The sequence below is a fragment of the Cervus elaphus genome, chromosome 12 (assembly GCF_910594005.1).
Source record: "Cervus elaphus chromosome 12, mCerEla1.1, whole genome shotgun sequence".
NCBI lineage: Eukaryota > Metazoa > Chordata > Mammalia > Artiodactyla > Cervidae > Cervus > Cervus elaphus.
The window spans coordinates 63,130,085-63,156,897 of record NC_057826.1 but is presented as its reverse complement, the minus strand read 5'-3'; the positions used below and the strand labels follow the sequence as shown (position 1 = coordinate 63,156,897).

Here is a 26,813-nt window from a genome sequence, read left to right as displayed (position 1 = left end):
AGGGACCATTCCCTCAGATTTTGCACCTTGGCTAACTCCAGGTAGCCAGGAACATTTCTTGGTCTTTGTGGAATGTACTTCTGGTTTGAGGGATGGGGGATGGAAAGAGAAGGTAGATAGTTCACAATAAAGTATATACATTTTAGAAGATAATAAGTGCACTGAAAGAAAAAAATGGGGCATAGGGGTACTGGAGGATATAAAAATAAATGTATATAACTGAGCAGGACCCTCTACGATCTTCCTGGGATAATTCCTCCCCACACTGCCTCCCTCCTCCCTGGCTCCAAACCCTCTGCTGGCCTTTTGTTTGTAGAAAAACTTTAGCTTCCTAGGCCTTCCCCGAGTTCCAAGGAAAAAATTCAATCAGAGAAATGAGAAAATGCGGAAGCAAAGGAAAACAGTCAAGCAAGACAAAACAATAATATTTCAGCCATTCAACAAAGTCAAAGACACTTAAGTTCCTCCTTATGGGCTACATATAATAGTCTAAGCCACATCCTTTGAGCTGTTTTTCAGATACTGAAACCCCCACCAGGCGGAACTATGTGCTGCCAAAAGTCGATAGATCCCAGACTGGTTGGAACCAGAAGGTTGATGGGTACCGATTCCCAATTATCTCACCTCTAACCAATCAGAAGAATGTCCATGAGCTGATCATGCACCCATACCCCTACCCCCTATCTTTAAAAACCTTTCTCTGCTCTGGAGTAGGAAACGGCAACACACTCCCAATATTCTTAGCTAGAAAAATCCCAGAGACAGAGGAGCCTGGCGAGTTAAAAAAAAAACCAAAAACCTTTCTCTGAAAACCACAGGGGAGTTTGGGTCTTTTAGCCTAGCTGCCCGGACTCGTTGCTTGTGTTCTGCAATAAACACTGTACTTTGCTTCACCACAACCCAGGGTCAGCAGATGGGCCTTACTGTGCACAGGCAACAAGCCCAAGTTTGAGTCGGTAAAATGTACAAGGGTATTTAAAACATTCTTATAGCTTATTCCTATTTTTAATGTTCCTGTGCATAAAAGGTATTTATTTATAGTAATATTTACTATTACAGTAATACAGTAATATTTACTATTTATTTACAAGCCATTATTTATTTAGATTGAAGCTGGATTTTTTTAAAGTAACCATAATTTTTATTTTTCTTTTATCAAATATAGATTACAATGTTGTATTAATATCTTCTGTAAAGAAAAGTGATACAGTTATACATACATATACATCTTTTTTTATATCCTTCTCCATTATAGTTTATTACAGAATATAGAATATAGTACCCTGTGCTATTCAATAGGAACTTGCTTATCCATTCTACATATAATAGTTTGCATTCACAGCAGGCCTTTAGAAGGACCTACTTACAATGATGCTCCATGGCTGATGTCCAGTAACTTGGTATTTGAACTGTTCCCTAGGTTAAGGGTGGGCCACTGTACCTAGGCTGTCTGTACAACGCAGTCTATAATAAAATTTGCTTTACTTCTGGGCTTTTGGAATTTTGGTGCATATTAGATATAAAGTGGGGCTTCCCAGGTGCCACTAGTGGTAAAGAACCCACCTGTCAAGGCAGGAGACATAAGAGACACAGGTTCGACCCACGGGTTGGGAAGACCCCCTAGAGGAGGGCATAACAACCCGCTCCAGTATTCTTGCCTGGAGAATCTCAAGGACAGAGGAGCCTGACAGGCTACAGTCCATAGGGTTGCACAGAGTAGGATATGACTGAAGACACTTGGCAGGCATGAAGATACAAGGTGCTTACATGGCCAGGCCCCAGTAATAACCTGAGTGCTGAGTCTCTAATGGTCTTCCATGGGCAGAAACATTACTGTATTTTTTGTGTTGGGAAAAGAAGCATGTATGATGTATAAATACTTCCTTAGAGGAGGTGAAGAACATCAGCAAACAAGGATTTTTCTATACTCTGTGTCTCTCTTGCTGATCTCACCATTTTGCTGTAACAAACTTTGCTCTGGGATTTTCCTGGTGGTCCAGTTGTTAAGAATACCCCTGCAAATGCAGGGAACATGGGTTCTGAACACTGTTCTGGGAGGATTCCACATGCTGCAAGGCAACTAAGCCTGTGCTTCCACAACTACTGAACTCACACTCTAGAGCCCACAAGATGCAACTAACTGAGCCTGCACACTCTAGAACCTGTGCTCTTCAACAAAAGAAGCCACCGCAATGAGAAGTCCATGCACCACAACTAGACAAAGTCCTTGTGCAGCAGTGAAGACCCAATGCAGCCAAAAATAAATAACAATTAATCAATTTTTTAAAAAAAGTACAACTGTATACTGAGTCTCATGAGTCCTTTTAAACATATGTGGCCTTGGAAACCCTGAAACACCCGAAGTGGAAATAGTCCAAATGCCTATCAATATGAAACAAGTTAATTAACTGTAGTACATCTGTACCATGTAATATATATAATGCCATCCATGAAAATAGATGGTTTAATTTAAACCAGTTGCCTTGTGCATTCAACAGTGCACTGTTGAGTGAGTAAAAGAAGATTCCACATGTGAACAAGGAATAGAATGTGGAAGAATACATCACATTAGGCTATTAACACTGCAGTTACAGGGAGTGTGCACAATGTACTTTTAAAAAAGGAGAAAGGAAGAGAGGTAAAGCAAACATTTTTTTTAAAAGACTGAAGAAAGAGAAAATTCTTGTGTATAGATATAGCCAGCAAATGAGCAGAAGATCAATAGATCAATTTGTAGAGGCAGGTGGCAGCGAAGACTGAGAAGCTGCCAGAAATGATAAGCGCAGTACACTGGAAGACAAAGCTTCCAAGCTAGTGGCCTGCAGAGTCTGACCCAGAGTATGAGGAGGCAGTCGGCAGGAGGCCCTGGTCTCTGGGCAGCCTCATTAAGAAAGGAGGCAGAGCCACATGGAAGTTTAACACTTCCTGAGCCCAGGTCCCTTCAGCTCAGTGCAGCCACGAGTGCGGAGATAAACGTGACAAGGGAGAACCAAGAGCAATTTCTGCTCCCGGCCAAGTCAGTCAGGGGGGCAGCACCGGCCACATTCATCCACCAGGTGCTGACGTCTACATATCTGGGGAACTGCTGGGTATGCCTAACGTTAGAGAGCTGGTCAAGGGGAACTTTGCTTCCACATTGCAGCTGTTGATGGCGTTTGCTTGCGGGACATATGCTGACCACTGAGATGAAGCCCAGAATCTTCCCCTACTCACTGAGGCCCAGAAGGATAAGTTTTGACACCTATCAATCGTCAGCCTGGCTGCCAAAGGCAAGTATATCCTACATGCAATACTGTGGAGGCCTGCGTCCTGCAGAACGTGTGGCATCTGGAAGGCCCTGTATGTGGACATGCTTCACATTCCAGCACAACCAGAGGCTGGAGGCTGACATCCAGACACCAGGACCTCAATATCCAAATATAACCATGTTATTTTGAATTCAAATAAATTTCTATATTGACGATAAAAAAAGAGTATACATACATATATCAATACATAACATGACACAGAAATAAATCTATGAGATGCCTATCTATTAAAAAAAAACTAATGTAAAGCAGGGTCACCAGACCTTTGGTTATACCATTTCAACCTTTTCCTTCTTTGGTGGTACAGTTGTATAATATAAACTCACAATTGTCTAAAGCACAAGAAGAAAGGAGAAAAACAGGAAAACAAAGGTATGGCTAATAACAAAATAAAGACAGCCAACTCCTAAATAATTGAGATTTGCCTACAAATAAAGCAAATTCACATGTTAATTTTTATTCCACAGTCACTTAAGTTCTCATTTTACCCTTTCTGTTGTTACAGTAAGCTGAGCTAACAACTATACAAATTGTTCTTTCCTCCTGGAAAGTAGATAGATGATACTCTCATTACAATTGTCACAATCTACTTCCCTTTTACTTACCCGTACAAATATTAACAGAAGATGTCGGAACTGACAAGGACCTCATATCAATAGGTATCAATTTCCCCCCTCATTATACGAAAAGGAAACTAAGGCTCAGAGAGGTGAAGAGAGGCAGCATGTTGAAAATCACAACTCAAATTAATAGTACATGAGCCCAATTTCCTAAACATGGACCCACAAAGTATTACTTCCATTATATGACACAGCCCTAACAGTGTCACTCACTGAACCACGCCTAATTGATAACACATCCATTTAGTGGTTATCAGCTTGAATAAGAAGTGTCCCCAAACCTTTGGTTATTCGCGGATGGTCGCCAGAGAACCATGATGACAAACAGGATCATGGAGAACAGCAACCGCCAGATGGCATCATCCACCCACAGCTCCCGCCAATCCTACCAAAAGGGGAGCAAAAATTTATATATTAATATACCATCATAACTAGCTGTTTGCAAAGCCCTTTGCATAGAACAAGAACCACTTATTTATTCATTCAACTTGTATTCACTAAGGGCCTGTTATGTGCTAATAAGCACTGTGCCACGTGCTTAGGAAACAAAGTAAATGAACCTAATTTCTTTCCTTGTAGTGTTTACTACAGAAAAGGCTCTAAGCAGACAGAGTACCTGTCAGAGCTTCATTGTAGCTGAGAATCTTTAGGGAAGGGTTTTTATACAAGGTAAGAGAAAATAATATCAGGTTTTTTTTTAAATAATTTTCACTTCTATTTATTTAATTTTACCATACTAGAGCTTGAGCTCCCTCCAAAGAAATGTTATTGGCCATATTCTTTGTGCTCAGATCTTAAGGACGTGGTTTTTACTCAGATCAGCATTATTCACACAAACTTAATGTTTAAGACTCTGGATTTCTTGTTTGAGAATCTTTAGTTAAGGCAAGATTGGGTTATGACAGTCTGTGGTTATCATTTATAAAATTCTCTTGAACTACTGGTATATATCATATGTGGTATATATAAAATACTCAGGAGGAAAGAAGTATTCTAACTCCCAGAATGAAGACCTAACCCTAATTTTTTATAAAATGCAAACCTTACCACTGTCATCAACATAATTGTCTGTGTACAACAAACAGTACACTATTCCTAAATGTATGTTGTTTGTTAACTCACCGACTGACAAGTCACTATCCTGAACTTCATGGTTGTCCAGATGATAAACACAATAGACGCTAAGAGGAAATAGAAAAAACAAACGTGGTCAGTGTGAATGCTGGTTTACATCCCCCATTACATCATTCAATTCTGGTTAAGTGGAATCTCACACATCCCTAACCCCCAAACATGATCACTACACTTTCTGCTATTTTACACACTTATACAATACAAAACTACTTAACTACTCGATACAAGGTCCATGATATGTACTCTTGTCAAAAATTTCTGTACTTAAAAGAGTAGATTTGTTTACTATCTGACTATTTCAGTAACCCTGAGAACTGGAAAAGACAGTATTGAAAATATGGCTTTTACCAGCAATATCAATAATTTTTTCCCTTCCTTTACCCTTAATATTGTAAATGTTAATTTTTTGTTAGCCAGTCAAATGGGGGGAAAGGGTTGATAAAATGATTGTAAAACAAACACAACTGTTGGTTCCAGTCATAGGTCAGACCTCACTATACTGGTTACAGGAGCCAAAAGGCAAAAAATAAACCTACTTTGGCTGTGGTCTACCTAATGCCTATATTTTACGCATGCTTAGTAACAGACGTGGAAGGAATATAAAGGCAACATATCCTGACCTAAAACTCTATAGCAAGGAAGTATTAATTAATGTCTTCTAAAATAAATATGAATGCTGTATGGCACTGAAACTAACTTGCCTCAAGAAAAAAGAATGAATACAGGACAGAGATATACCAAGAACTGAAAGTGAATGCAATTATTCTTCATCTATTATACTTAAATGATTCTCAACCTCTTCTGAACCACAGACACCTTGGAGAATAACAAAAGCTAAAGACCCATTTCCCAAGAAAAATGCACAAAACTTTTCTATGTAATTTTAAAGAGTCCACCTGTGATCTCTCGGGTTAAGAATCTCTACTCTAAAAGGATCCCATTTAAAGATCAGGAAGACTTACCTGCCACTGCTAAGATAAGTGTGTTGGTGAAATGTCGATACAAAGAGAGTTTTACGATGTTCCTCCTAAGTTTTAATAGCTTCATTGTTTGAGTCAGGCTAATAAATATGTGTTTGAAGGTCAAGGAAATCAACATTCAGAAAAAAACAATAAGCTAGTAAATTAATTCTCAAGTTTCTCTGAAGATATTATCTTAATGATAAGAGGTCTTACAGCTTGCTTATTCTCAATCTCACAAACACTCCCAGGCCTCAACATGATTAATAAGAAAGTCTTCCTTTTCAATGAGATACTGAAGAGAAGACAGAACCAGGATAAAATGAGAATGGAAAAAGAAAAAAAAAGAAGAGAAAAATTATTAAAAATTGAGAAATTAAGACAGGAAGCAGTTTTCTAGAGAAACAAAAATGAAAAAGAAAATGAAGACAAATGGAAGAAAATGAAAATGAGAAACAGGCAAGGGAATAGGAGTCGGCATTATCTTTTCTCTTCCTCTAACGTTAAGTAGCTCTGTTCTCACTGTCCCAGCTAACCCAGCCTAGGGTCATAAATACTTATGCCTATAACCGTCTACAGTTCTACACCTAGATCCCTCGTGTAACATTAAGAAAACTACCATCCGCAGCTAGATTGACCCTGAATTAAAAGGATGGTACAACTACAATTGGCTGAGTATTCCAGGCAGTTAGCCTCTGAAAGTAATGACTCTCCATTTTCAGAACATTATTCCCAAGGAGAAGTTGCCACAGAAGACAGAAGGGGAACTGATGACTACTAAAGAGGATATCTGCCCTCATATCCAACTTTCAGAATGAGCAGACACAAAAATGAGTGAGCTGGAGCTTGTTCTGTGCTTTGACAAATATCTAGCTGCTACCTAAACACTGGGTTATCTCTCTGTTTGGTCTTGTCCCACTTTCCTCTTCATTCCTCCCTGTATTTACAGAGGTTCACAAAGTACACTTGAAAGATACTGATGTAGGAAAGCCTGATCATTTGAATCAAAAACATTTTAATTTCAAAGATCTTTGATAAATGACAATCTACTCAAATTCATAAACTTATTTTGTTTACATTCAGCCTTTTATACCATTAGTTTATCAAGACAATAATATTGCACGATTATACCTAGAAGCATATACATAAAACCAAGAAAAAAAGAAATCCAAAAACTCAAATCCTTCATTCAATAGGCCAAATCTCTAATAAACAGTATTTAATTTTAAGAAGCAGGAGAAAAAAAATTTGTCTGTTGTGTGCTGGCTGACTTCACCTGCAAATGAATCAAAATTTACTTCAAAGAGTGGAAGCCTTCAGACAATTCCAAGTCACCTTCTGAACAGGGGTTCAAAAACATTTGACCTGTAAGGACTTAAATCTGCTAAACTCATATAGAATTTTAAGAGTCAAATAACCTTATGAAGTCTTGAAACCGTATTTTAAGAATCAAAATTTTTTCATAGTTTTCAAAGCATTTAATAATTCCTAGAGGCTGAAAGAAATGGCAGAGCAGTCAGTCACTCTAACACTAAGTGGGATGGACAAATAAGTCCAAAGTCAAAGTTCATTTTAAAAAAAAGGAGAGGGAGGTGTAAAAAGTAAATAAATAAAAGGAACGCCAGAAGTTTGTATTTTGTGCTCAGACACCGTCACTAATTTCTGATGCAATTTGAAAAATTAAAAACAAACAAGAAAACTGCTTACCTCAGGCCTCAGGTTTTTAAACTGAAAATTCCCTAATCCCAGACTAAGGAGTAATCAACAAATTAAAAAAAAAAAAAATCCTTTACAGAAAGATCCTTTTCTCCAAAAGGAGAAAATGGATGGCCATCAAACTAGCCAATGAGAAGGATATCCACCAGCAAAGGGCAGTGTCTAGGAAAGCCAAGGGGATAAAGGCCAAGGAAGCAAGATCAGTCTGGGCCTGCAGACAAAGAAAAAGAGATGGTGAAAAAAGAGATGTCCAGAGAGGCATAGAGAAGAAATCAGCACATGATTCTGCATTTATATAATCAACTGGAGTGATTTTGCATTTTAACTTAAAGAAAACAAAGTGGAGTAACATGTGGTACCTACATCATTCTTCCCTTCTGATAAACCATCATGCAGAATATACAGCTGTTAGCATTTCACACAACTTGTTGACTACAATCTCAACACAGTGAAATATGCTGCTAACTAATAAGGGACAACCACCACATTAAGATCCACATTAAGAAGTGACTATACCAAAAACGTTATGGCAGTACACGCTCCCATCCCAACCTATCATTTTTCATCATTTTGATTTTGAGTCAAAGACTCTTTTCACATTTAAAATTTTCTGCATCATTTATATACTAATAATTACTGATTTCTAGAATTGTATACAACATATTTTACGAAAAAAGCTCATCTCAAAATAAGATGTAAGGCAAGTAAGTATCTGTCCCCAAAATTATGCTGCTCGTTTTCCTAAGTTTAAGATACTATTTATTCATTCAATCCTAATTACTCAATCACCAGGGCATTATTGAAAGGATATCCATAAAATAATACAGGCATCAATTGCTGAGAGGGCCAGGTTTACTATCAAAGTCAAGGGATACGAAAAATACTACAGTAGTAGGAGAAAGAAAATGAAATTGACAGGGTTAAAGTTGCTGAAAGTCTAAGAAAATTACATACAGAGGACAGTGCAACTTGAAAACCAAATGTGCATCCATAAAGTGTTTCATTTAAGGGGCAATTTGTTGCAAAACTTACTGAGCTCAGTTCAACTGAGAGAAAAGTTTACAGTATTTATCATCTTTAATCTGATAATTGATTAGAGAGAGTAATGAGCTAGGGAGGCCCACTTCTTCAAATTAAACCAGCTCTAACATAAATTTCTTTATCATATATCTCAGTGCTTTGGTTTTCATCCCTGATAAAGGCATAATTATGTAATTCTCAATAATTATATAAAATATAATCAGTTCAATTTTAAGAAACCTCTGAAATTCCAGTCCTGGTTAAGCAAAGAGCACTGTCACTTTAAAACAAAAATTAGATTAACCAGAAAATGCTTGTCACTTATGCAAGAATGGAGCCCACTGCTCCATTGTTGCTTTCCACTGAGGAACTAGTAAATAAGCAATAATTTGGGGACAGGTGGGAAAGCATTCACTCCTCATCACACATTAAATTTATAAAGCTCTAAGAGATTAAAAAGAAAAATAAATTATACATACGTTTTGGAAACAAGAGCCCAAAGGTGACTTAGAGGAAAACAGTAAAGAAGCCCACAGACACTTCTAATTAACTTCAAGACAAAAACAAAATGATCACAAAATGGAGAAGGACCACAAAAACTCAGATTAAGCAGTACTGACCCCAGTAACTCTGAGGACCCCTTCCATGCCAGAGAACAAAAGATAAAGGGCCCCTGCTACCACAACCTTGTGAAGAGTGACTCCAAGGCGAGGCCTAAAGAGGAAGAAAAGAGATAGCTGAGTACAAATGCAACAAACCCCAGGACAAGTTAAGTAACAGAAACTCATGTTGACTAACACAGGCTAACAACTTAACAGAGATAAGCCAGACATACTTGATCTACCTGAAAAAAAAACTCAAATAGATGTATGGTTTTAAATCAAGACAGTAAACACTAGAACTTGAGATCCAATCCCTTACTACTAAATTTTTCAAAACCTTTTTATTACAGAGAATCCTGAAATATATTCAATAGTAAAATGAACCCCTATAAACCCATTATCCAGTCCCAAAAGCCATCAACCTACAACTACTCCTGCCTCATGCACATCTCATCCACTTTTCACCCCCCATATTATCCTGATACAATTCCTAGACATCTTATCTTTTATATATATATATATTTCTGTATATTTTAAATAGATATGGACTTTGAGAAAACATAACTACAATATCATTATCAAATCTAAAAATTTTAACAGTTCTTTAATACAGTCAAAATCTTATTAAAACTCATTAAATAGCCTGTTATTATGCTCAAAATTCAACAAAAATGAAAAGTCCGAGTAGCTGCAGTGTCATCTGAGGATAAATCTTAGACCCTTGAAATTCAAATACCTTTGAATCAAAATATACATTTTAACAAGACCCCAAGAAGATTCATTAGAGCATTATAATGTGAGATGCACTGCCTTAAATCATGTCTACCTAAGCCTTACCAATGCCTGTTCTTACATTTTGTTATACACTAGAGAAACTGCAAATGGACAGTTTGGTATTATCTGGTATTATCTTAGAAACCCAGAATATTTCCTGGCCTACAGGAAGGAACCACACACATTAAATGAATAAATAAATTGCAAAAGTGAGAACCCCAATCCCATTTAAAGCAAAACTCTCTTAAATAAACGAATAAATTTTAAAAATTAAGGTCTCCCATTTCTTTAATTCCACTTAAAGCAAAACACCTTGAAAATAACTGCCTATACCTAACTCCTAATTCCTCTCCCCTATTTAAGAAAATTCCTCCTATTTTCTCTTAAACTCACTCCAGTCAAGCTTTTTGTTCTGCCCCTCACCAAAACCACTCTTATTTAAGGTCACTAATATCATTCATGTAGTTAAAGCCCATGTTCACATCTCAATCCTCTTACTTGACACAATTAATCACTCCCTTCTTAAAACTGTCTTCAGCTTCTCTCCCACTTCACTAGTCACTTCTCAATTTCCTCTGCCCTAAAAAGACCCTGAAGCTAGGGAAGATTGAAAGCTGGAGGAGGAGGAGACAAAGAGGATAAGATGGTTGGATGGCACCATCAACTCAATGGACCTGAGTCTGAGCAAACTCTGGGAGATGGTTAAGGACAGAGAAGCCTGTTGTGCTGCAGTCCATGGGGTTGCAAAAAGTTGGACATGACTGAGCAACTGAACTACAACAATTTTACTTCGCTTCATTGACTTCTAAATAATAATAGTTCAAGGGATCAATCCTTTCAACTCTTCTTTATATACATTCACTTCCTTGATGGTCACATCCTATCTCAAGGCTTTAAATAACATCTATGCCCTGATGACTCCCAAGTTTATGTCTCTGCCCTAATTTCTTCCTCCTACTTCCCTTGTTCGGATATGTGAACTCTTAATCCTGGCTCTACTCCCAATTATTCTACCTAAGATCTTCCTGAACTCGGTTAATGTCACTTCCATCCTTCTATTTGCTTAGGTCAAAACATTAATTGTTGGCATCATCCCTGATTCGTTTTTTTTCTTTCATGTCATATATTTGCTCTATCAGTGAAGTCCATTGTCTCCATCTTCAAAATATAAAAGAATCTGACCACATCTTAGCATCTCTTCCCTGGGGTGTATATATAGTTCTTTCACTAACTTGGATCTTTTCTTAAATGTCACTAAGTGAAGCCTTCCTTGACCACCATAATTATAACTTCGAGTTCCCCCTCCTGGTTAGAACTCTCTATACCCTGTCCCTGCTTTATCTGCTCACTGACACATTAGACTTTTCACTCACATACCTTTGTCTGTGCACCAGCCCACCCATAAATGTAAACTCCAAGTCTTTCGTTTTCTTGCTGTAGCCCTAGGACCTAGAACAATGTCTAATATATAGAAGGCATCCAAGAACACTCTTCCTATTTAAAAAATCTGATTTGCAAGAATATTTTGGAAGAGTAAAGACAACAAGTTTACTCTCAAAGTTTGATGTTTCAATGTCATTTGCTACATTGCAGGTTTCCTGCAGATGCTCCCTGAATTCTAACCAGTGAAATCAAACCCTAATGTTTTTCCAAGTTCTACAAATCTACAAAATTTCAGATGTTTTTGACTTCATAACTATCTCTTATATGAACTCTTTCAGAAGGACACTGGGAACCTGAAACACTGTTTCAATTTAATCAGCATCTTAATTTGCTCTTCCATTTAGGAAGGCAATACTTAAAGACAATACTTACTTGACTATGCCATATCCCAGACTGACTATGATGACCAGGGTTCGAGCCAGTGAGCGTTTAACTGCAGAAAGCAGCTCTGCAAGGATTAGGGCACCCTGGACTGTGAGAAAGAAAAAAACGGAAAAACAGTGCAGCATGTAATCCAAGTTTGGGAAAAGGTACAATTCTAGACCCAAAATGTAGATTTTTAACATTCTTCAGAATAAACGTTGGTATCAGTCCTACTTGAAAAGAATACCGATTCTGCCAATGTTTACAAGTAGAAGCTGATAGGATCTTCCTCATGTGGAGGGTAATCTGGGTGTGTCAATTTACTTTCCCTCTCCACCACCTACTTCACTAAAACCTCAGAATACCCTGAAGTGAAGTGAAGTGAAGCCACTCAATCATGTCCGACTCTTTGCGACCTGTGGACTGTAGCCAACCAGGCTCCTCTGTCCATGGGATTCTCCAAGCAAGAATACTGGAGTGGGTTGCCATTTCCTTCTCCAGGGGATCTAATTTATAGCATCTAAGGAGAATTCTTCCCATTTTAAAAAAAAACTGTGAAATATAGCACAGAAAAGCACAAAACACAAACAGAATTTTCAACTCTTTTTTACACCTATTATTTTCAAGCCATTTCAAAGACTAGAGAAAGTTCTAATTAGTATATCTTACAATAATAGTTACTAATAATTAAGAAAAAAATAATTATATGGTCTGATGAGAGAACTGAAGCTATCAAAAAACACTTCAGTACAAAACAATTTCTATCATTATCTGTTCACCTTACTAAACCACAAATACTCTTCTATTTTCATGGTATTACTATATTTTACCAAACAGATACAACCCCCACACCTCTAAGGTAGCTTTGAAATCAAGGTGTGTCTTACAATCAATGGCATCTTACAATTAAACTGGTAGTATTTACTTTCTTTCTTATTTCTTAGATGCATGTAATAATGGTACCTTAAAAATCAATAGCAACCAAGATTCAATAATGGTGAAAATATTCCCAAAATGGCCACTACTGTTGCAACTTTTGAGAGTATATTTCATAAAATTATTCTTAAATCTTCCCTGGTGGCTCAGACGATAAAGTGTCTGCCTACAATGTGGGAGACCTGGGTTCGATCCCTAGGTCGGGAAGATCCTTTGGAGAAGGAAATGGCAACCCACTCCAGTACTCTTGCCTGGAAAATCCCACAGACGGAGGAGCCTGGTAGGCTAGTCGATGGGGTCGCAAAGAGTTGGACATGACTGAGCGACTTCAGTACCGTACCTTACCCTTTTTTTTTTCTCATACCTTACTCTTAAATCACTGACCCCACAAGTTAAGAGATTAAAAACAATTTCACTATCACAGTGATTCTGCTTAAGTTGTTCTCATAATCAAGTAACTAAAAAGCTACACCTACTTAATGACTGCTGACCTTGGGAAAATTGTTCTTAAGTCTCACCTACCAATCACTCACAAACTGGCAAACATTTTTTGGTACATACCAGATTCTCCTTTGTATCGGATGTTTTGAAATTCTGCATAGAAGACAGCTTTCTCAAGCATTCCCAGAAAGATGACAGCACCAATCCAAAACTGAATTCTCAGGAGATCTCTCCAATAGCAAGCAGACCACGCCAGCCACAGAACACCAAACAGGACATATACAATACACATCACCATGAAAAACTGTCATCAAAGTGGGTAAAAGAAAAAAAGAAGGATTAGGGCCAAGAGTCAATTTAGAATCTATACATAGTCTTAACATATTATAAAAAATATACATATTACACATTCTATTTAAAAAATTATTCTTTATTTCTGTAAAGTTCAATACTAAGATAAAAAAATTGTCTCCTCTTGGGCAGAGGGAGACTGCCTAAGGACCTGTCATCAAGAGTGACCACTCTTCTGTATTAAAAGGTTTTTTTTTAGCTCACAATCAAAAATTATTTAAATGAAGACAACACAGAGAGGAAAAAAGGCAAGGTAGGGTTAGGGTACAGCTGAAGGCTATGGAACACCAGAGAGTAGGAAAACTCTAAAAGTACGAGGAAAAAAAGAAAAAGAAAGGAAAAAACAACAATCATGAACAAAAAGAAACCTGAAAATAGATTAAGGATGTTTTCAGACAGACACAGACTGAAAAGGAGAAAGCATCATCATTTAGCCATACTAAGTGGGATCAGAAACTACAGAGTTTTAAGTACCCCATTTTGGATCCAAGAGATGTCAAAAGTGAATCAGGTATTCTCCAACTCTAAAATTCTACAAGTCATTGAATTCTTCATTTTATAAATGAGAAAATGAGGCATGGAGGGGTTCACTGATACTCCCAAGATCATATTCTAGTAAGATAAGTACAGAACCACAAGCAGTATTTTCTGAACTGTTCAGGAACAAGTCTTTAATACTGCCTCAAAACAAGTTAAACACATCTAATGTTGAGGTTAAAGAATTTAAGTTCACTTACAATCATCAGTGGGTATTCTTCAAGCGTGAGGTATTCATAGGGACCTTTCACTTCAACAGTCACTGCCAAAACACAGTCCTCAGAATTAATGTAAAGGATGAAAAAATTAAACAGAAACATCATCTGACATTTGTTTGATGGAATTAATGAAAATTCCATTGGGTAATTTACTTTTAACCATTTCAACCATGAAGTGTTCTGATGGTTCATGCTGTGTCCTGCACAGGTCTCTGGCTCCATCACCATTTTTGGTAGAGAAGTCCTCTCTTCCCACACTCATATCCTTTAAAGACCAAGCTGAATGTATTTCATCCATAAAGCCTGGTGAGCTGCCCAACTGGAGCTATTCCTCATCTCCTCTAAACTCCAAACATACTTCACATATGCTTTTTCTCACATCACTAACATGCTTTGCAAAGTACAGGGCTTCATTTCTTCATTCTGTTACCCTCTTTGCCTCTTCTCTCTCCTGACCTGTTTTCCTATTGCTTTATTTCTTTTTCACCTACTTCAATTTTACTTAACTTTCCTACTATTAACATATCATTTTCAGAAAATGCTTAATAACAACAAAGTGTTTAATGAAGCAAAATAAATGACAGTAACAACAAGAATGTGAAAGACAGATCTGTCTTACTGAAGTAAACCTATGACTATTTTTAAACTGTAACTGATAAAAACTACCTGGATAAATTTATGTATGATTAATAAATAAACTGCTTTATCTGAAAAGTGACATCTATCTCCAGATACAGACTATGCAACAAATATTTCTTACTAATTTTTATCAAGCAAAAAGGACATACCATTATTAAAAGTAAGACCCAATACTTATATGAAGAAAAGGAGCATCCCATATTAGCAATCACAAAACTTTCATAGCCAAACTGGTTAGTAATCTAAACCTTCTTCATTTAATGAAAGAGTAAATACAAATACTTTGTAAATATTTGTCACATTCTCTGTTTACTCTACAGGAGAAGTCAGCAAAAGACAGTACATGGGCCAAATTGGGCCAACCATTCCAAAGTTTTATTGGCAAACAGTCACATCCGCTTACTTACATACTGTCAATGGCTATATTTACACCAAAGGGCAGAGCTGGGTAGTTGTAGCAGAGAGAACATTTACTATCTGGCACTCTAAAGCTAATCCCTGCCCGATGCTAAAATATAACATACATTTTCTGAGCACTTACCATGTGACACACATTATGGAAAATATAGGAGATGGAAAGATGCATGTATTCTGCCACCAAGTGGATTACCATCCCCAGATGAGAGGGAGTTGGAAAGCAACAGAGAACTGTCCCCCCGGAGCCAGCCCCAGAAGGATGTATATTTTCTATGACAAAGTAAAAAGCCATCTAGGCAGAGGACATTACATGATCAAAGAAAATGATCATGGTTGTGAAAATGCAGGATACATTTAAAGGACATGTAGTTCTGAGACTGTACATGGTACTATACAGTAGCATTTTGACAAAAGGCAGAAGAAGGTAAACTTGAATAATCTGTGAAGTTTTCTAAGTCTTGCTGCAGAATTGAACATTTTATAGGTAACAGAAGATACCAAAGGTTTTAATGAAGGGAAGAAAGAAGATAAAACTGTCTTAAGAGAATTTTAGGGCTTCCACAAGGTATAGTTAAGTTTTGAGTATCACCTTCTTAGTTCCAAATGACAGATGGATAAAGCAAAAGCAAAAAAAGAGAGAGGAAACAAAAAGGACAGGAGCTTGAAAAGATAAACAGCTCCATATATCAAAACAGAATAAAAATGCAGAACAGTGCCTGAGACTGAACCCGTGGTCAAGGTGGACTCTGGGTCCTAAAGCTGCAGTAGTTGAGCATGCAGCTTCTACTAGATCACTGAAAATAGCAGGTGTTCAAGATAAAGGGGGAACAGAGTCATTTGATGAATGAAGAGGCTGAACTGGAGGGAGCAGGGTTTCTTCTCCATCCTTTTCAAAGAAAGAAGGTTCAAAGTAAACACTAGCAACTGTTCAATGAGGCTATTGCCCATTAGAAAGCCATGGGTCTGGAGGATATACATATGCCTTGGGTCCAGAAACTGCCAGGTCACCTCTGGTTTGCCTAGATCTGCTATATTCCATATTATTATGGAGAATAAGACCCATCTCTGGTCTTGGGAATTAAACATTCAATACAAGAATCCATAAAACAAAAGTTTAAAATTAAGTCAAATGAAATAAAGATAAGAATAAAAATTAATGAAAAGACAATGAAATAGGAAAATTAACAAAGCAAAAAACTGGTTAATTGGAATAAAAATATAGTAAAACAGAATTCTAGAAAGATTTTGCAAGTCAAAAAGAGAAGGCATAAAAGCAATATTAAGAATTAAAAAAAATTTTTTTTGGTAAAAGAAATATCATTACTAACTTTATGCCAACAAATTTAAAATCCTGAATGAAATGGAAAATTTCTCAGGGGGAAGAAAAAAAAAACCCAATTCAAGGAAAAATAGAAAAACTAAAATATTTATTACTATTAAAGAAAAAAATCAGCTGTCTAAACTCTTCATGGGGGGAAAAGAAGAACATCAGGCCAAAACACTATCATAAGTGAGTTCTATTAAACCATTTAAGGAATGGATAATTCCATCCTTACCAAAACTGTTCAACAGAATATAAAAACAGGGAACATTCTTTGATTCATTGCATGAAGATTAGCAATAACCTGAACATCAAAACCCATAGAAGACACACAAGAAATGAAAATATTAGGCCAATTTTACTTTGAACATAGACAAAAAACTCTAAATAAAATTCTGGAAAATAGAATCCGTGTGTGTGTGTGTGTGTGTGTGTATCAAGGCCAAACAATGGCATCTCAGAAATTCAAGAACAGTTTAACACTAAAAAATCAGTTAATATAATGCATCACAGTAACAAATTAAATGAGGAATCTATATGATCAATTTAATAAACTTGATTAAAACATTCCATAAAACTGAGTATTCATTCTTAAAAAAAAAAGTCTTAAAACAAAGAATATTTTGAAAAATCTACAGTAAATACCATACTCAATGGTGAAATGTGCCAATACTGCCAATAAAGTCAGAAGCAACATAAGGATGGCTACCATCATTGCTTCTATTCAATATTCTACTCGAAAAGGCAGGGGAGGGAAGAAAACTGCAAAGAAGGAAGAAACAAAAAAAGAAACTACAGAAAACAAGACTAATTAATAAGTTATTGTAAAATTCCAGGTGATGATTCCCTGAAATGGGTGGCAAAAGTAGAAAGGAGAATAGTAAGAAAAACTGAGACATTAAAAAATAATACAAGTCAATTAATTTAAAAATGTCCAAGTCTTGACTTAGTAACTAAATTTTAACTAGTCTATTGAGAACATGATACTAACTGAAAAAGTTAAAAGCAGGAGTATCAAATAAAGGGAAATGAAATCTAATATCTATAATACATAGTAATAAAATATGAGTACCTAAAACTGTATCTTGTTCACACTGGATGCAGAAAAATGTTAATTTCTCTCCCTCAATTTTTCTACTTGACAACATTCTTCATTTATTCCCTCTCTAAAGCAATTTGACACTACCCACCATGCAACACAACCAGACAGTAGTAATACAAATGATAAAAAGAAACAAAATACACTTACTGGTAAAAAGATTACTTCGTGAATTTTCTTTTGATGATTCCTTGGAGGATGATATGCCAACATGTACAATAAAAATGTATGGTGCATCTTGCCAAGTTTTCAATGGATCATGCATTACCTACAGTGGAAAGAAGACATCAAATCTTTCAATCTTAAGAATTGGGAACACAGGTTAATTACAAAATATATTATTCCAAAATATTCCAGAGTGTGCCTAGAAACATGGTCGATTCCTTCACTTTTACTTATTAATACAGTAGGCAAAACAGGCTTACAGTGCATATATAATAAAGTAGGTTAGATAATAAATTATTCACATAGGACTTTTTTAAATGAGGGAAACCTCAGCTTAAATCACTAAATTGAGTCTCTGTTGTAGCTCAGCTGGTAAAGAATCTGCCAGCAATGTGGGAGACCTGGGTTCGATGCCTGGGTTGGGAAGATGCCCTGGGGAAGGTAAAGGCTACCCAGACCAGTATTCTGGCCTGGAGAATTCCATGGACTGTGTAGTCCTTGGGGTCACAGAGTCGGACACGACTGAGCAACTTTCACTTCACTTCACTTCACTTTTAACCAAGTCATGAGAGGATGCCAGGTTGTATTTTACAGACATATCCCAAACAAACTAAAGAAATTTAGTTTAAATCACCTGGAAAAAACCACCAATGATGACATCAGTAACTTATAAACACCAATTCCTGAAACTAATTCCCTTCGTTCAATGCCCTTCTCAGGACCACCACAGTTTCTGCTAACAAGGTCTTACATTTATATAAAATATTTGATCTTAGCTAGGCTATATGAAAAGCCAAGAGTCACTGTCCCCCAAAGTCAGGAAGTAGAATCAATAGCCACCATGCTTGTTGAACTGGTTATCTGTTCCAAGGCCAGTTAGTCTGTGCACAGCCTTAGCAAAAAGCCACTGAAGGATTTGTTGCCTTACACACCAGAGAGACTATGGACCTTCAGAAAAGCAAAACTATAACAGAAAGACAAGATAAACACAAAAAATGCTTGGCTACTTCTTCCTCATGTCTGAAAGGAGGCACAACTACTTAGAATTGCAATTTATTATTTTCGGGTCTTAAAAGGAAAATTAAGATTTTTACTTTTAAGTTATTGAAGCAAATGTTCACCAACACAGAATTCTTCTGAAACCAGAAAAAAAGATCTAAAAACAAATACATCTACAAGAATATTCACTACAGCACTGTTTCCAACTGCAGGATAATGAAACATAAAAATGTCCAAAAACAGATGATCTAACAAATTGCAACATATTCATATAACAAAATTCTATGCAGTCATTGAAATAACAATGCCATACAATATTTACTGAACTGGAAGGCTGTCTATCTTATATTGCTAAAATTTTTAAAAAGCTGCAATACAGTACATAAGATTCTCATTTTTAATGCAAACAGACAAAATACTAGAAGATAAATGTTTATAATCTATCAGGGTGTGGTAGTATTACAGAAGATTATTTTCTTCTTTTCACTGATGTATATTTTCTAAATATCTGACAGTGAACAAGAAAAAGCCCAATGGATTCTGTTTAAAAAAAAAAACAATTTAATGAAGCTTGCCATGCCAAACTTATTTTTAGGTTAAAATTCTGTACAGCTAAAATAAGGGTAGGGAGAGTGGGGACAATTCCAGAATGGCAGAATAAAGACCCCTGAAAATACACTCACCAATAAAAGCAACAAGAATATGGGCAAAAATTATCAAAATCAACTGAAGACTTGCAACCCATCTGAGATCTGTTTCCTCAAGAAAAAGCACCTGAATTTCAGCAAGAAAAGCAAGCCTGTAGTGTTTTTGTTCACCGTAACTTCTTGACCTTTTTTCTAAGCTCCTTAAAACCAAAGTTTTCACAATTTTAACAGCTGTGAAAAACAGCAGTTTGGCAGCCAGTGAAAAAGTCTGGTGGTCCCCTAAAGCCCATTCACCAGAGCTGTCTGTTAGGTGATGAAAAGCTCCAATCTCAGGGTGTATCTTTTACATGATCTGATTTCAGAGCTCATTCAGTGGGAAAGACCCTGTACTCAGGGAGTTTTCAAAATACTCAGCAGCAACTGTGAAAGATCACAGCTGCCTGAAGTGACATTACCAGATGAGGCTATCAAGAGGCTGACTAAAAACTTAAAAGGAAAATTTGGAAATAAGATGTCCATAGGCGTTTTGAAAACCTTCAAGATATTCCTGGAAATCTAGAAGGCTCCAAGTACACTTAGGGCTGGGCACATATGTGCCAGACGGTGCACACGTGCCCAATCAAGACCTGAGTAGGCCCTAATTACTCACCCCCACTGATCTTGAGGCTCTATACAAGAAGCAAGTAAAAGTTAAGACAGAGTTTTAAATTGTGAAAGAAGCCAGACATAGGTCACAAATTGCGAGAGAGAGAACAGTGGTTGCCTAGAGCTGGGGGAAAAGAGGAATGAGGAGTGACGGCTAATGACTACATGGTTACTTTCTGGGGTGATGATGTTTAGAATTAAATAGTGATTGGTGGTCACATAACTAAAAACCTCTTAACTGTGCATTTTTAAAAGGTAAATTTTGAGATAACACTCTTCCAATTATATTCTATCACAAGATAATTTTAGATGGAGTTCTGGAGTTCAAGGTTCTTTCTTAAAAGTTTCTTACTATTTACAAATAATATTTATAGGGTGGTAATTACAAAGCAATATAGACTGTAGCAAACATGGAAAATACAGAAAACACAAAGAAAATAAAAATCACTCACAATATCATCCACAGATTACCATTATTAACATTTTGGTATATAGCTTCCATTCTTAAGTTTCTTTTTAAAAGTAAGCATAAGATAAGAATTTAAAGTAAACAAACATAAGAACACTAAAATGTGTTCGATGCCCTAAATTCCCTACCACACTTACAGTTTTGTCTCCAGTAAAGGTAAGATTTGTTCCATTCTCCTTAGCCTGAAACAGGAAAAAAGAAAAAAAATGTAATTTATTAATTAATTCAGAATTTCTACTTCACTCTCAGAAATACGTAACAAGAAAAACAATTACCTCCTGTCTTTCTCCTAAAAGAGGCAATCTATGCACAGTATCTCCAGAAAAGCTCTATGAAAGATGAATATAAATTAAACATGTATAATAGCAAAACAAAAGCACAGCTTAAAATCCACAGGAACAGTTAAAGCAAAACATAGCATAAAAGTAAACAAAATAGTATGACATTAACAGACAAAATATTTCCAATTAACCACAAACAAGTGAATAAAACCTTGCTGGGAACTAAAAAATAACAGCAAACCAAACTGGCCACTCAATTTTTCTATAAGATTATAGATACTGTCATTCTTGACAAAACCTTAGATGGAAGATACATAAATAGGATAAATGGATGTCACAGTTCCCCTCTATTTCCAAGGGTGGGGAAACTGTGACTCAAAGCTATAAAGCTTTAGATACAGAAATGGGATCTGAACCTAAGACTCTCAACCCTAGGATCCATTGCTCCTTCCATCACATTACATGACATACCTGTTAAAAAACCTCCACTAATTACTTTTCTTTCCAGTTATCAGCAGAGGAAGCATTATCCTTCCTGAGTAATTAGGTCATGTTACATTAGACTGGAGGAAGAAACCTTATGAACAAGGATTTATGCCAAAATCCTGGAAAGCTTATAGCAGATATAAAGTAGTTAACCTTGGGAAACAGTATATAATAGGTAATTTTCACAATCAAATCCAAGAAAGGCCAAACAATCCTCCTAGCCTAAAGGATAAATTTGAAAAACCAAAAGAAAATCCCCTACTCAACATCATATTGTGACTAGCTTTCTTTTTCTACTTTACTTCTACTATTCTAAAGCTATTTTCTTTTTCCTTCAAGACTGTAAAATCTATACTATGGCAAGAAAGCAACCCATGTATTGACAGTTCAAATTATCAATTACTTCATTTGCTCATCAATTATTAAGTAAAAGAGTTCTTATCCAGCATGTATATTATCTATGGTGAAACAGATCACCAGCCCAGGTGGGATGCATGAGACAAGTGCTCGGGCCTGGTGCACTGGGAAGACCCAGAGGAATCAGGTGGAGAGGGAGGTGGGAGGGGGGATCGGGATGGGGAATACGTGTAAATCTATGGCTGATTCATATCAATGTATGACAAAACCCACTGAAAAAATAAAATTAAAAAAAAAAAAAAGTTCTTATCAATAATCTTTATTTGCAGTAGCTAGAGAGAAAGCCTAACTTTCCATGAACTCCTTGCCTCTTCAAGGCAAGCTGCTAAATAATTCAAAGCAGTATTTAAATGTAGTAAGAACAAAGCAAAGGCTATAGCTAAAATAACTATTTTCAAACCTATAAAATGTATAAATTTATCCTATCAAAAAACTGGGGTCAGATCCTACTTCTAAGAAAAGACAATCTTTTAATAAACTCCATTTATATGATTACATACATGTAAGCATACACGACATTGGCAATTCCCTGGTGCTCCAATGATTAGGACTAAGTGGTTTCAAAAGCAGGGGTCAGGTTCAATCCCTGCTCAAGGAACTAAGATCCCACAATCACAAGGTAAGGTGAAAAAGTAAAATAATAAATAGAATAAAATACACAGTATAATTCACCTCTTCCCCTTTATGTGAAAAAGATGTAAAATTCAATCCTTTGATTTCAGGTCTATAGTAGTAAAATCTAAAAATGTTGATTTTTCTGAGGACATATCAACTAGATGAGATAAGAAGAGAATTTAAAAAAATGAAAGTTTCAAAAGTCCATCAATGGATGAATGGATAATATAGTATAAATGTACAATGCAATATTATTTAGCCTTTAAAAAGAAATGAAATTCTGATACATGCTATATGGATGAACCCTGAAAACTTTTTAAGTTAAAGAAGCCAAAAAACAGTGTATGATTTTACTTCTCTGAGATATCTATAACAGTCAGATTCATGGAGAAAGAAAGCAAAATAGCTATTACCAGGGAAGTGAGAGTAGGGGGTTGGTGCTATTATTAATTGTTACAAAGTAACCACTTAAGATGATGAAAAAGTTCTGGAAATGGCTAGTGGTGACAGTTGTACAATAATGTGAATGTATTTATGTAACTGAAAGGCACATTTAAAAATGGCTAAACTGGTAAATTTTATGTTATGTATATTTTACTGCATTTTTTAAAAAGTGGGGCTTTGCTTTTCAAACACAAAGGGAAGCGCATCCTCTCTTTGATGAGAATATTTAAGTAGCTGACTATGTACCAATCAGAACGTGCTTCTAACCTATTTCTGTCAGAAGAAAGAACTGAGGAGAAATGGACATCACCAAAAATACATGTATCATATTTCTCACCTCTTCTATTTCCCTTGAACAACTATCAAATATTACCTGTGCTTTAAAGAGTTCACTGCAGTTCTGGAACAATTTTGATGATGTTTCATATTTCCCAGACAAGTCTTTTTTTTCCTTAAGGTTTTCCAAGTATGTGTCCACTTCTTCCAACTGGAAAATAGAGAAAATACCAAGTATTTAACTTAGTTTTTACATGAAATATTTAAAAGATAACAAATAGACTGTCTTCAGTACAAAGATAGTTTTGGATTTGCTATTTTTAAAATTAATATCAGATAAAGACTATATATTAATATTCAAGAATCTTAACAGTACTCAAGTACAGAATTCTAGTCTATGACTCAAGAAGGGTAGGTCCTCTAAAAATTCCAGGAAGATTTGGGAAACTGTCAGAGTCTAGAGGGTTTTGTTATAAGAAAATATATTTACAAGAGTTCCTTGACTAAATTAACAATACCAACAACAACGAAACTTGTGCTTATAAGCTAGATAAGCCAGAGTATAAAACTACTGCAGCCATTCACAGCCCACTATTAATACTCTGAAAAAGTTCATCATTTCTGTGGCTTCATCAGCTCTGTGATTTTTCTCCCATACCAAGATCTCTAATATCACTCTCTTTTTCCCTAAGCTGCAATTTCACACTTCTAACTATCTGCTTATTATTTCCATAATTCTGTCCTGTGGCAATTCAAAATAATTTTTACATTCTTACCTCCACTACCCATGAGGACTGAATCTGCTAAGGTCTTGACCAGTTTTTATCACAAGCTTCATCTGTATGAACTTTTTAACTATAAATTTAACTATTGATCGATTGATTAGGAGAAAAGGATCAATGATATTTCAAACCATACTCTAGAAATACTTCTCTCTAAATTTTTCAATCCTTTTGGTCCTCATCATGGGGCTTCCCAGGTGGTGCTAGTGATAAAGAACATGCCTGCCAATGCAGGAGATGCAGAAGACCCAGGTTTGATCCCTGGGTGGGAAGATCCCCTGGAGAAGGGAATGGCAAACCACTCCAGTATTCTTGCCTGGGGAATTCCAAGGACAGGGGAACGTGGCTGGCTAAATTCATGGGGTCACAAAGAGTCAGACATGACTGAACGACTAATATACACAGTCCTCATCATATCAACCTTACCCAATGTTCTATAACAAAAACAAAACAGTCACCAACAAAACCCTAATACTGGGTAGAAATTCAAAATGCTTAAGGTTTAAAAAACCAACTGGATGCTAGATACTTTTTTAAAGACTAGTACTTTATTTTTCAAAAGAAACCTCAAGAATGTAGGGGAAATGTAAAAAATGAAATGATACAAACAGCTGGATAAAAACAGAATGAAAAATCTATCCAGGAGCTGTATATCTTCAATGCTCATGTACATTGTACTATAGCAATTCTGAAAATGTGGTCCATGGACACTTCCATGCATCTAAGAGGGCAAAACTATTTTCATTGTCCTCATCTGTTATTTGCCTTGTGCTGACAGTGCAAAAGTAATCATCCAATTACCTGAAAATACTATTAAAATACCATTCCTTTTCCAACTACATATCTGTGTGAGGCCACATTTTGTGCATACACTTCAACCAAAATAACACATCACAACAGACTGAGTGAAGAAGATATAAGAATCTAGCTATCTTCTATTAAACTAGACATTAAATAAGAAGTGAAAAAGTGAAGTCGCTCAGTCGTGTCCAACTCTTTGCGACCCCATGACTATAGCCTACCAGGTTCCTCTGTCCATGGGATTTTCCAGGCAAGAATACTGGAGTGGGTTGCCATTTCCTTCTCCAGGGGATCTTCCCAACCCAGGAATTGAACCCAGGTCTCCTGCATTGTAGGCAGACACTTTACTGTCTGAGCCACCAGGGAAGTTCAGACATTAAATAAAGAGATATGCAAAAATACAAAACACCACCACTGTACCCAGTTTTTTGAAAATTAATTATTTTTCCATTAATAAATGTGCTTTTTATATTAACATGCAATGAGTCTATCATTGCTATTTTAAAATAAATTATATATATTTATGTATTTTTGCTTTAATTTCTATTATAGTAACCCACATGAATAAAGGCTTTTGGGGTATCTACAGCAATTTTTAGGAATGTAGCAAAGTTCTGAGACCAAAAAGTTTGAGAACTGATAGTACAAGTATGCCTGCAAATTGGAAAGTATAATTCCAGTTCCAGTTCTTCTCCTCCATAGCTACATGACACTCTCTCCACTACCAGGTGGGGATCCAATGATCTCTAAATAAACTCAAAGAAAAGTCTGTAATTATATGTTCCATACCTTGAAGTTGTAGATTTCATTGTAACAGTCAGCACTTTTCAGATACCATGTTATATTCAAAGATGCATCACAAGGTTCTCCATCAACTATAAAAGAAGAAATCTCTATGAATAAAAGATAATTTGATTGCCAAACAAAGTATGTTTCCTAAATTATTACCCCATATCCCACTTCCTGCTAAACCAGGATACTTAAAGACCATCCTTTCTCCAAACAGAAGGTAATGAAGTAATAAATTTCAGTTGTCTATTATCATTTAAATATTTACTAAGCAAAGCACTTAAGTACACAAAGATACATGGCACTGTGTTAGGCCAAATAGGGGAACAGAAGGGAACAAATTACTGAAGACTCTTAAGAAAAGTCTTTAAAAAGATTCTAGCTGAAGACTCAAGGAATAACCACATTGGAAATGTCACAAGACAATAATCAAAATAATTTCATTGAGGGAAAACTTCAAAGTGTAAACCCTGAGAGACCTTAAATGGATACAAAAGAACTATCAACAAAAAGCAAACCTGGCTGAGGAAGGCAGGAATAGCAAAAGCAAAGATAAAAGAATACTAGATCCTTTTTAAAATTCACCTTAAGTGCCGGGGTCCAGCCCCTGCAGGATCCAGGGGAACCCTCAGGATGAACAGCGTCGGCGAGAGAGAGACACAGTGAGACAAAGCTCGGGGGCTAAGTCTGAAGTTTATTTTTGCACGGCCCCTTTATGCCCTTAACAACATCTTTTTTGAGGGAAGTGCATATTGCTTACACACAGGTCATCTCAAAACATTATAGCAACTTGACCTTCAACAGAAACAGGATGTCACCCACAAACTTTTAGTTCACAAGAGTCTTTCTTATCACTTGGCCTTCAGGCCTGCTAACATTTTATGGCTTGCACCTGGTGTGACTTAAGCAACTTCAGTAGCTGACCCTGTTTTTCTTGTGATTAATCTATTTTCTTTCTAATAGACGTCATCTCCATGGGAACTAGATAGGATTACATTATTACGGAACAGAAATGCGAAGGACTGCAAAAACAGCAGATATAGCACAAAACAGGCTCTTAGTCTAAAAGTTAACTACCTGCAAGAAGTTGCCAGCTAAT

The 26,813-nt window shown here is 36.3% G+C and overlaps 1 protein-coding gene across 3 annotated transcripts in view; it reads right to left on the bottom strand.

Moving 5' to 3' along the window:
* Positions 1 to 26,813, bottom strand: part of TMEM87A (transmembrane protein 87A) — a 38,402-nt gene that overhangs the window by 7,554 nt on the left and 4,035 nt on the right. For 2 of the 3 annotated variants that reach the window (XM_043919375.1, XM_043919372.1), the window contains exons 3-15: positions 25,715 to 25,800; positions 23,440 to 23,553; positions 21,099 to 21,152; positions 20,961 to 21,005; positions 18,049 to 18,166; positions 14,405 to 14,466; positions 13,437 to 13,620; positions 11,949 to 12,048; positions 9,378 to 9,471; positions 8,549 to 8,620; positions 6,025 to 6,133; positions 5,051 to 5,109; positions 4,210 to 4,313 (exon numbers count right to left, since the gene is read on the bottom strand). In XM_043919375.1, coding sequence (XP_043775310.1) covers positions 4,210 to 4,313; positions 5,051 to 5,109; positions 6,025 to 6,133; positions 8,549 to 8,620; positions 9,378 to 9,471; positions 11,949 to 12,048; positions 13,437 to 13,620; positions 14,405 to 14,466; positions 18,049 to 18,166; positions 20,961 to 21,005; positions 21,099 to 21,152; positions 23,440 to 23,553; positions 25,715 to 25,800 — 1,201 coding nt within the window. Of the gene's footprint in view, positions 1 to 4,209; positions 4,314 to 5,050; positions 5,110 to 6,024; positions 6,134 to 7,879; positions 7,949 to 8,548; positions 8,621 to 9,377; positions 9,472 to 11,948; positions 12,049 to 13,436; positions 13,621 to 14,404; positions 14,467 to 18,048; positions 18,167 to 20,960; positions 21,006 to 21,098; positions 21,153 to 23,439; positions 23,554 to 25,714; positions 25,801 to 26,813 lie in introns of all 3 variants that reach the window. The other variant, XM_043919374.1, reaches the window with a different exon arrangement.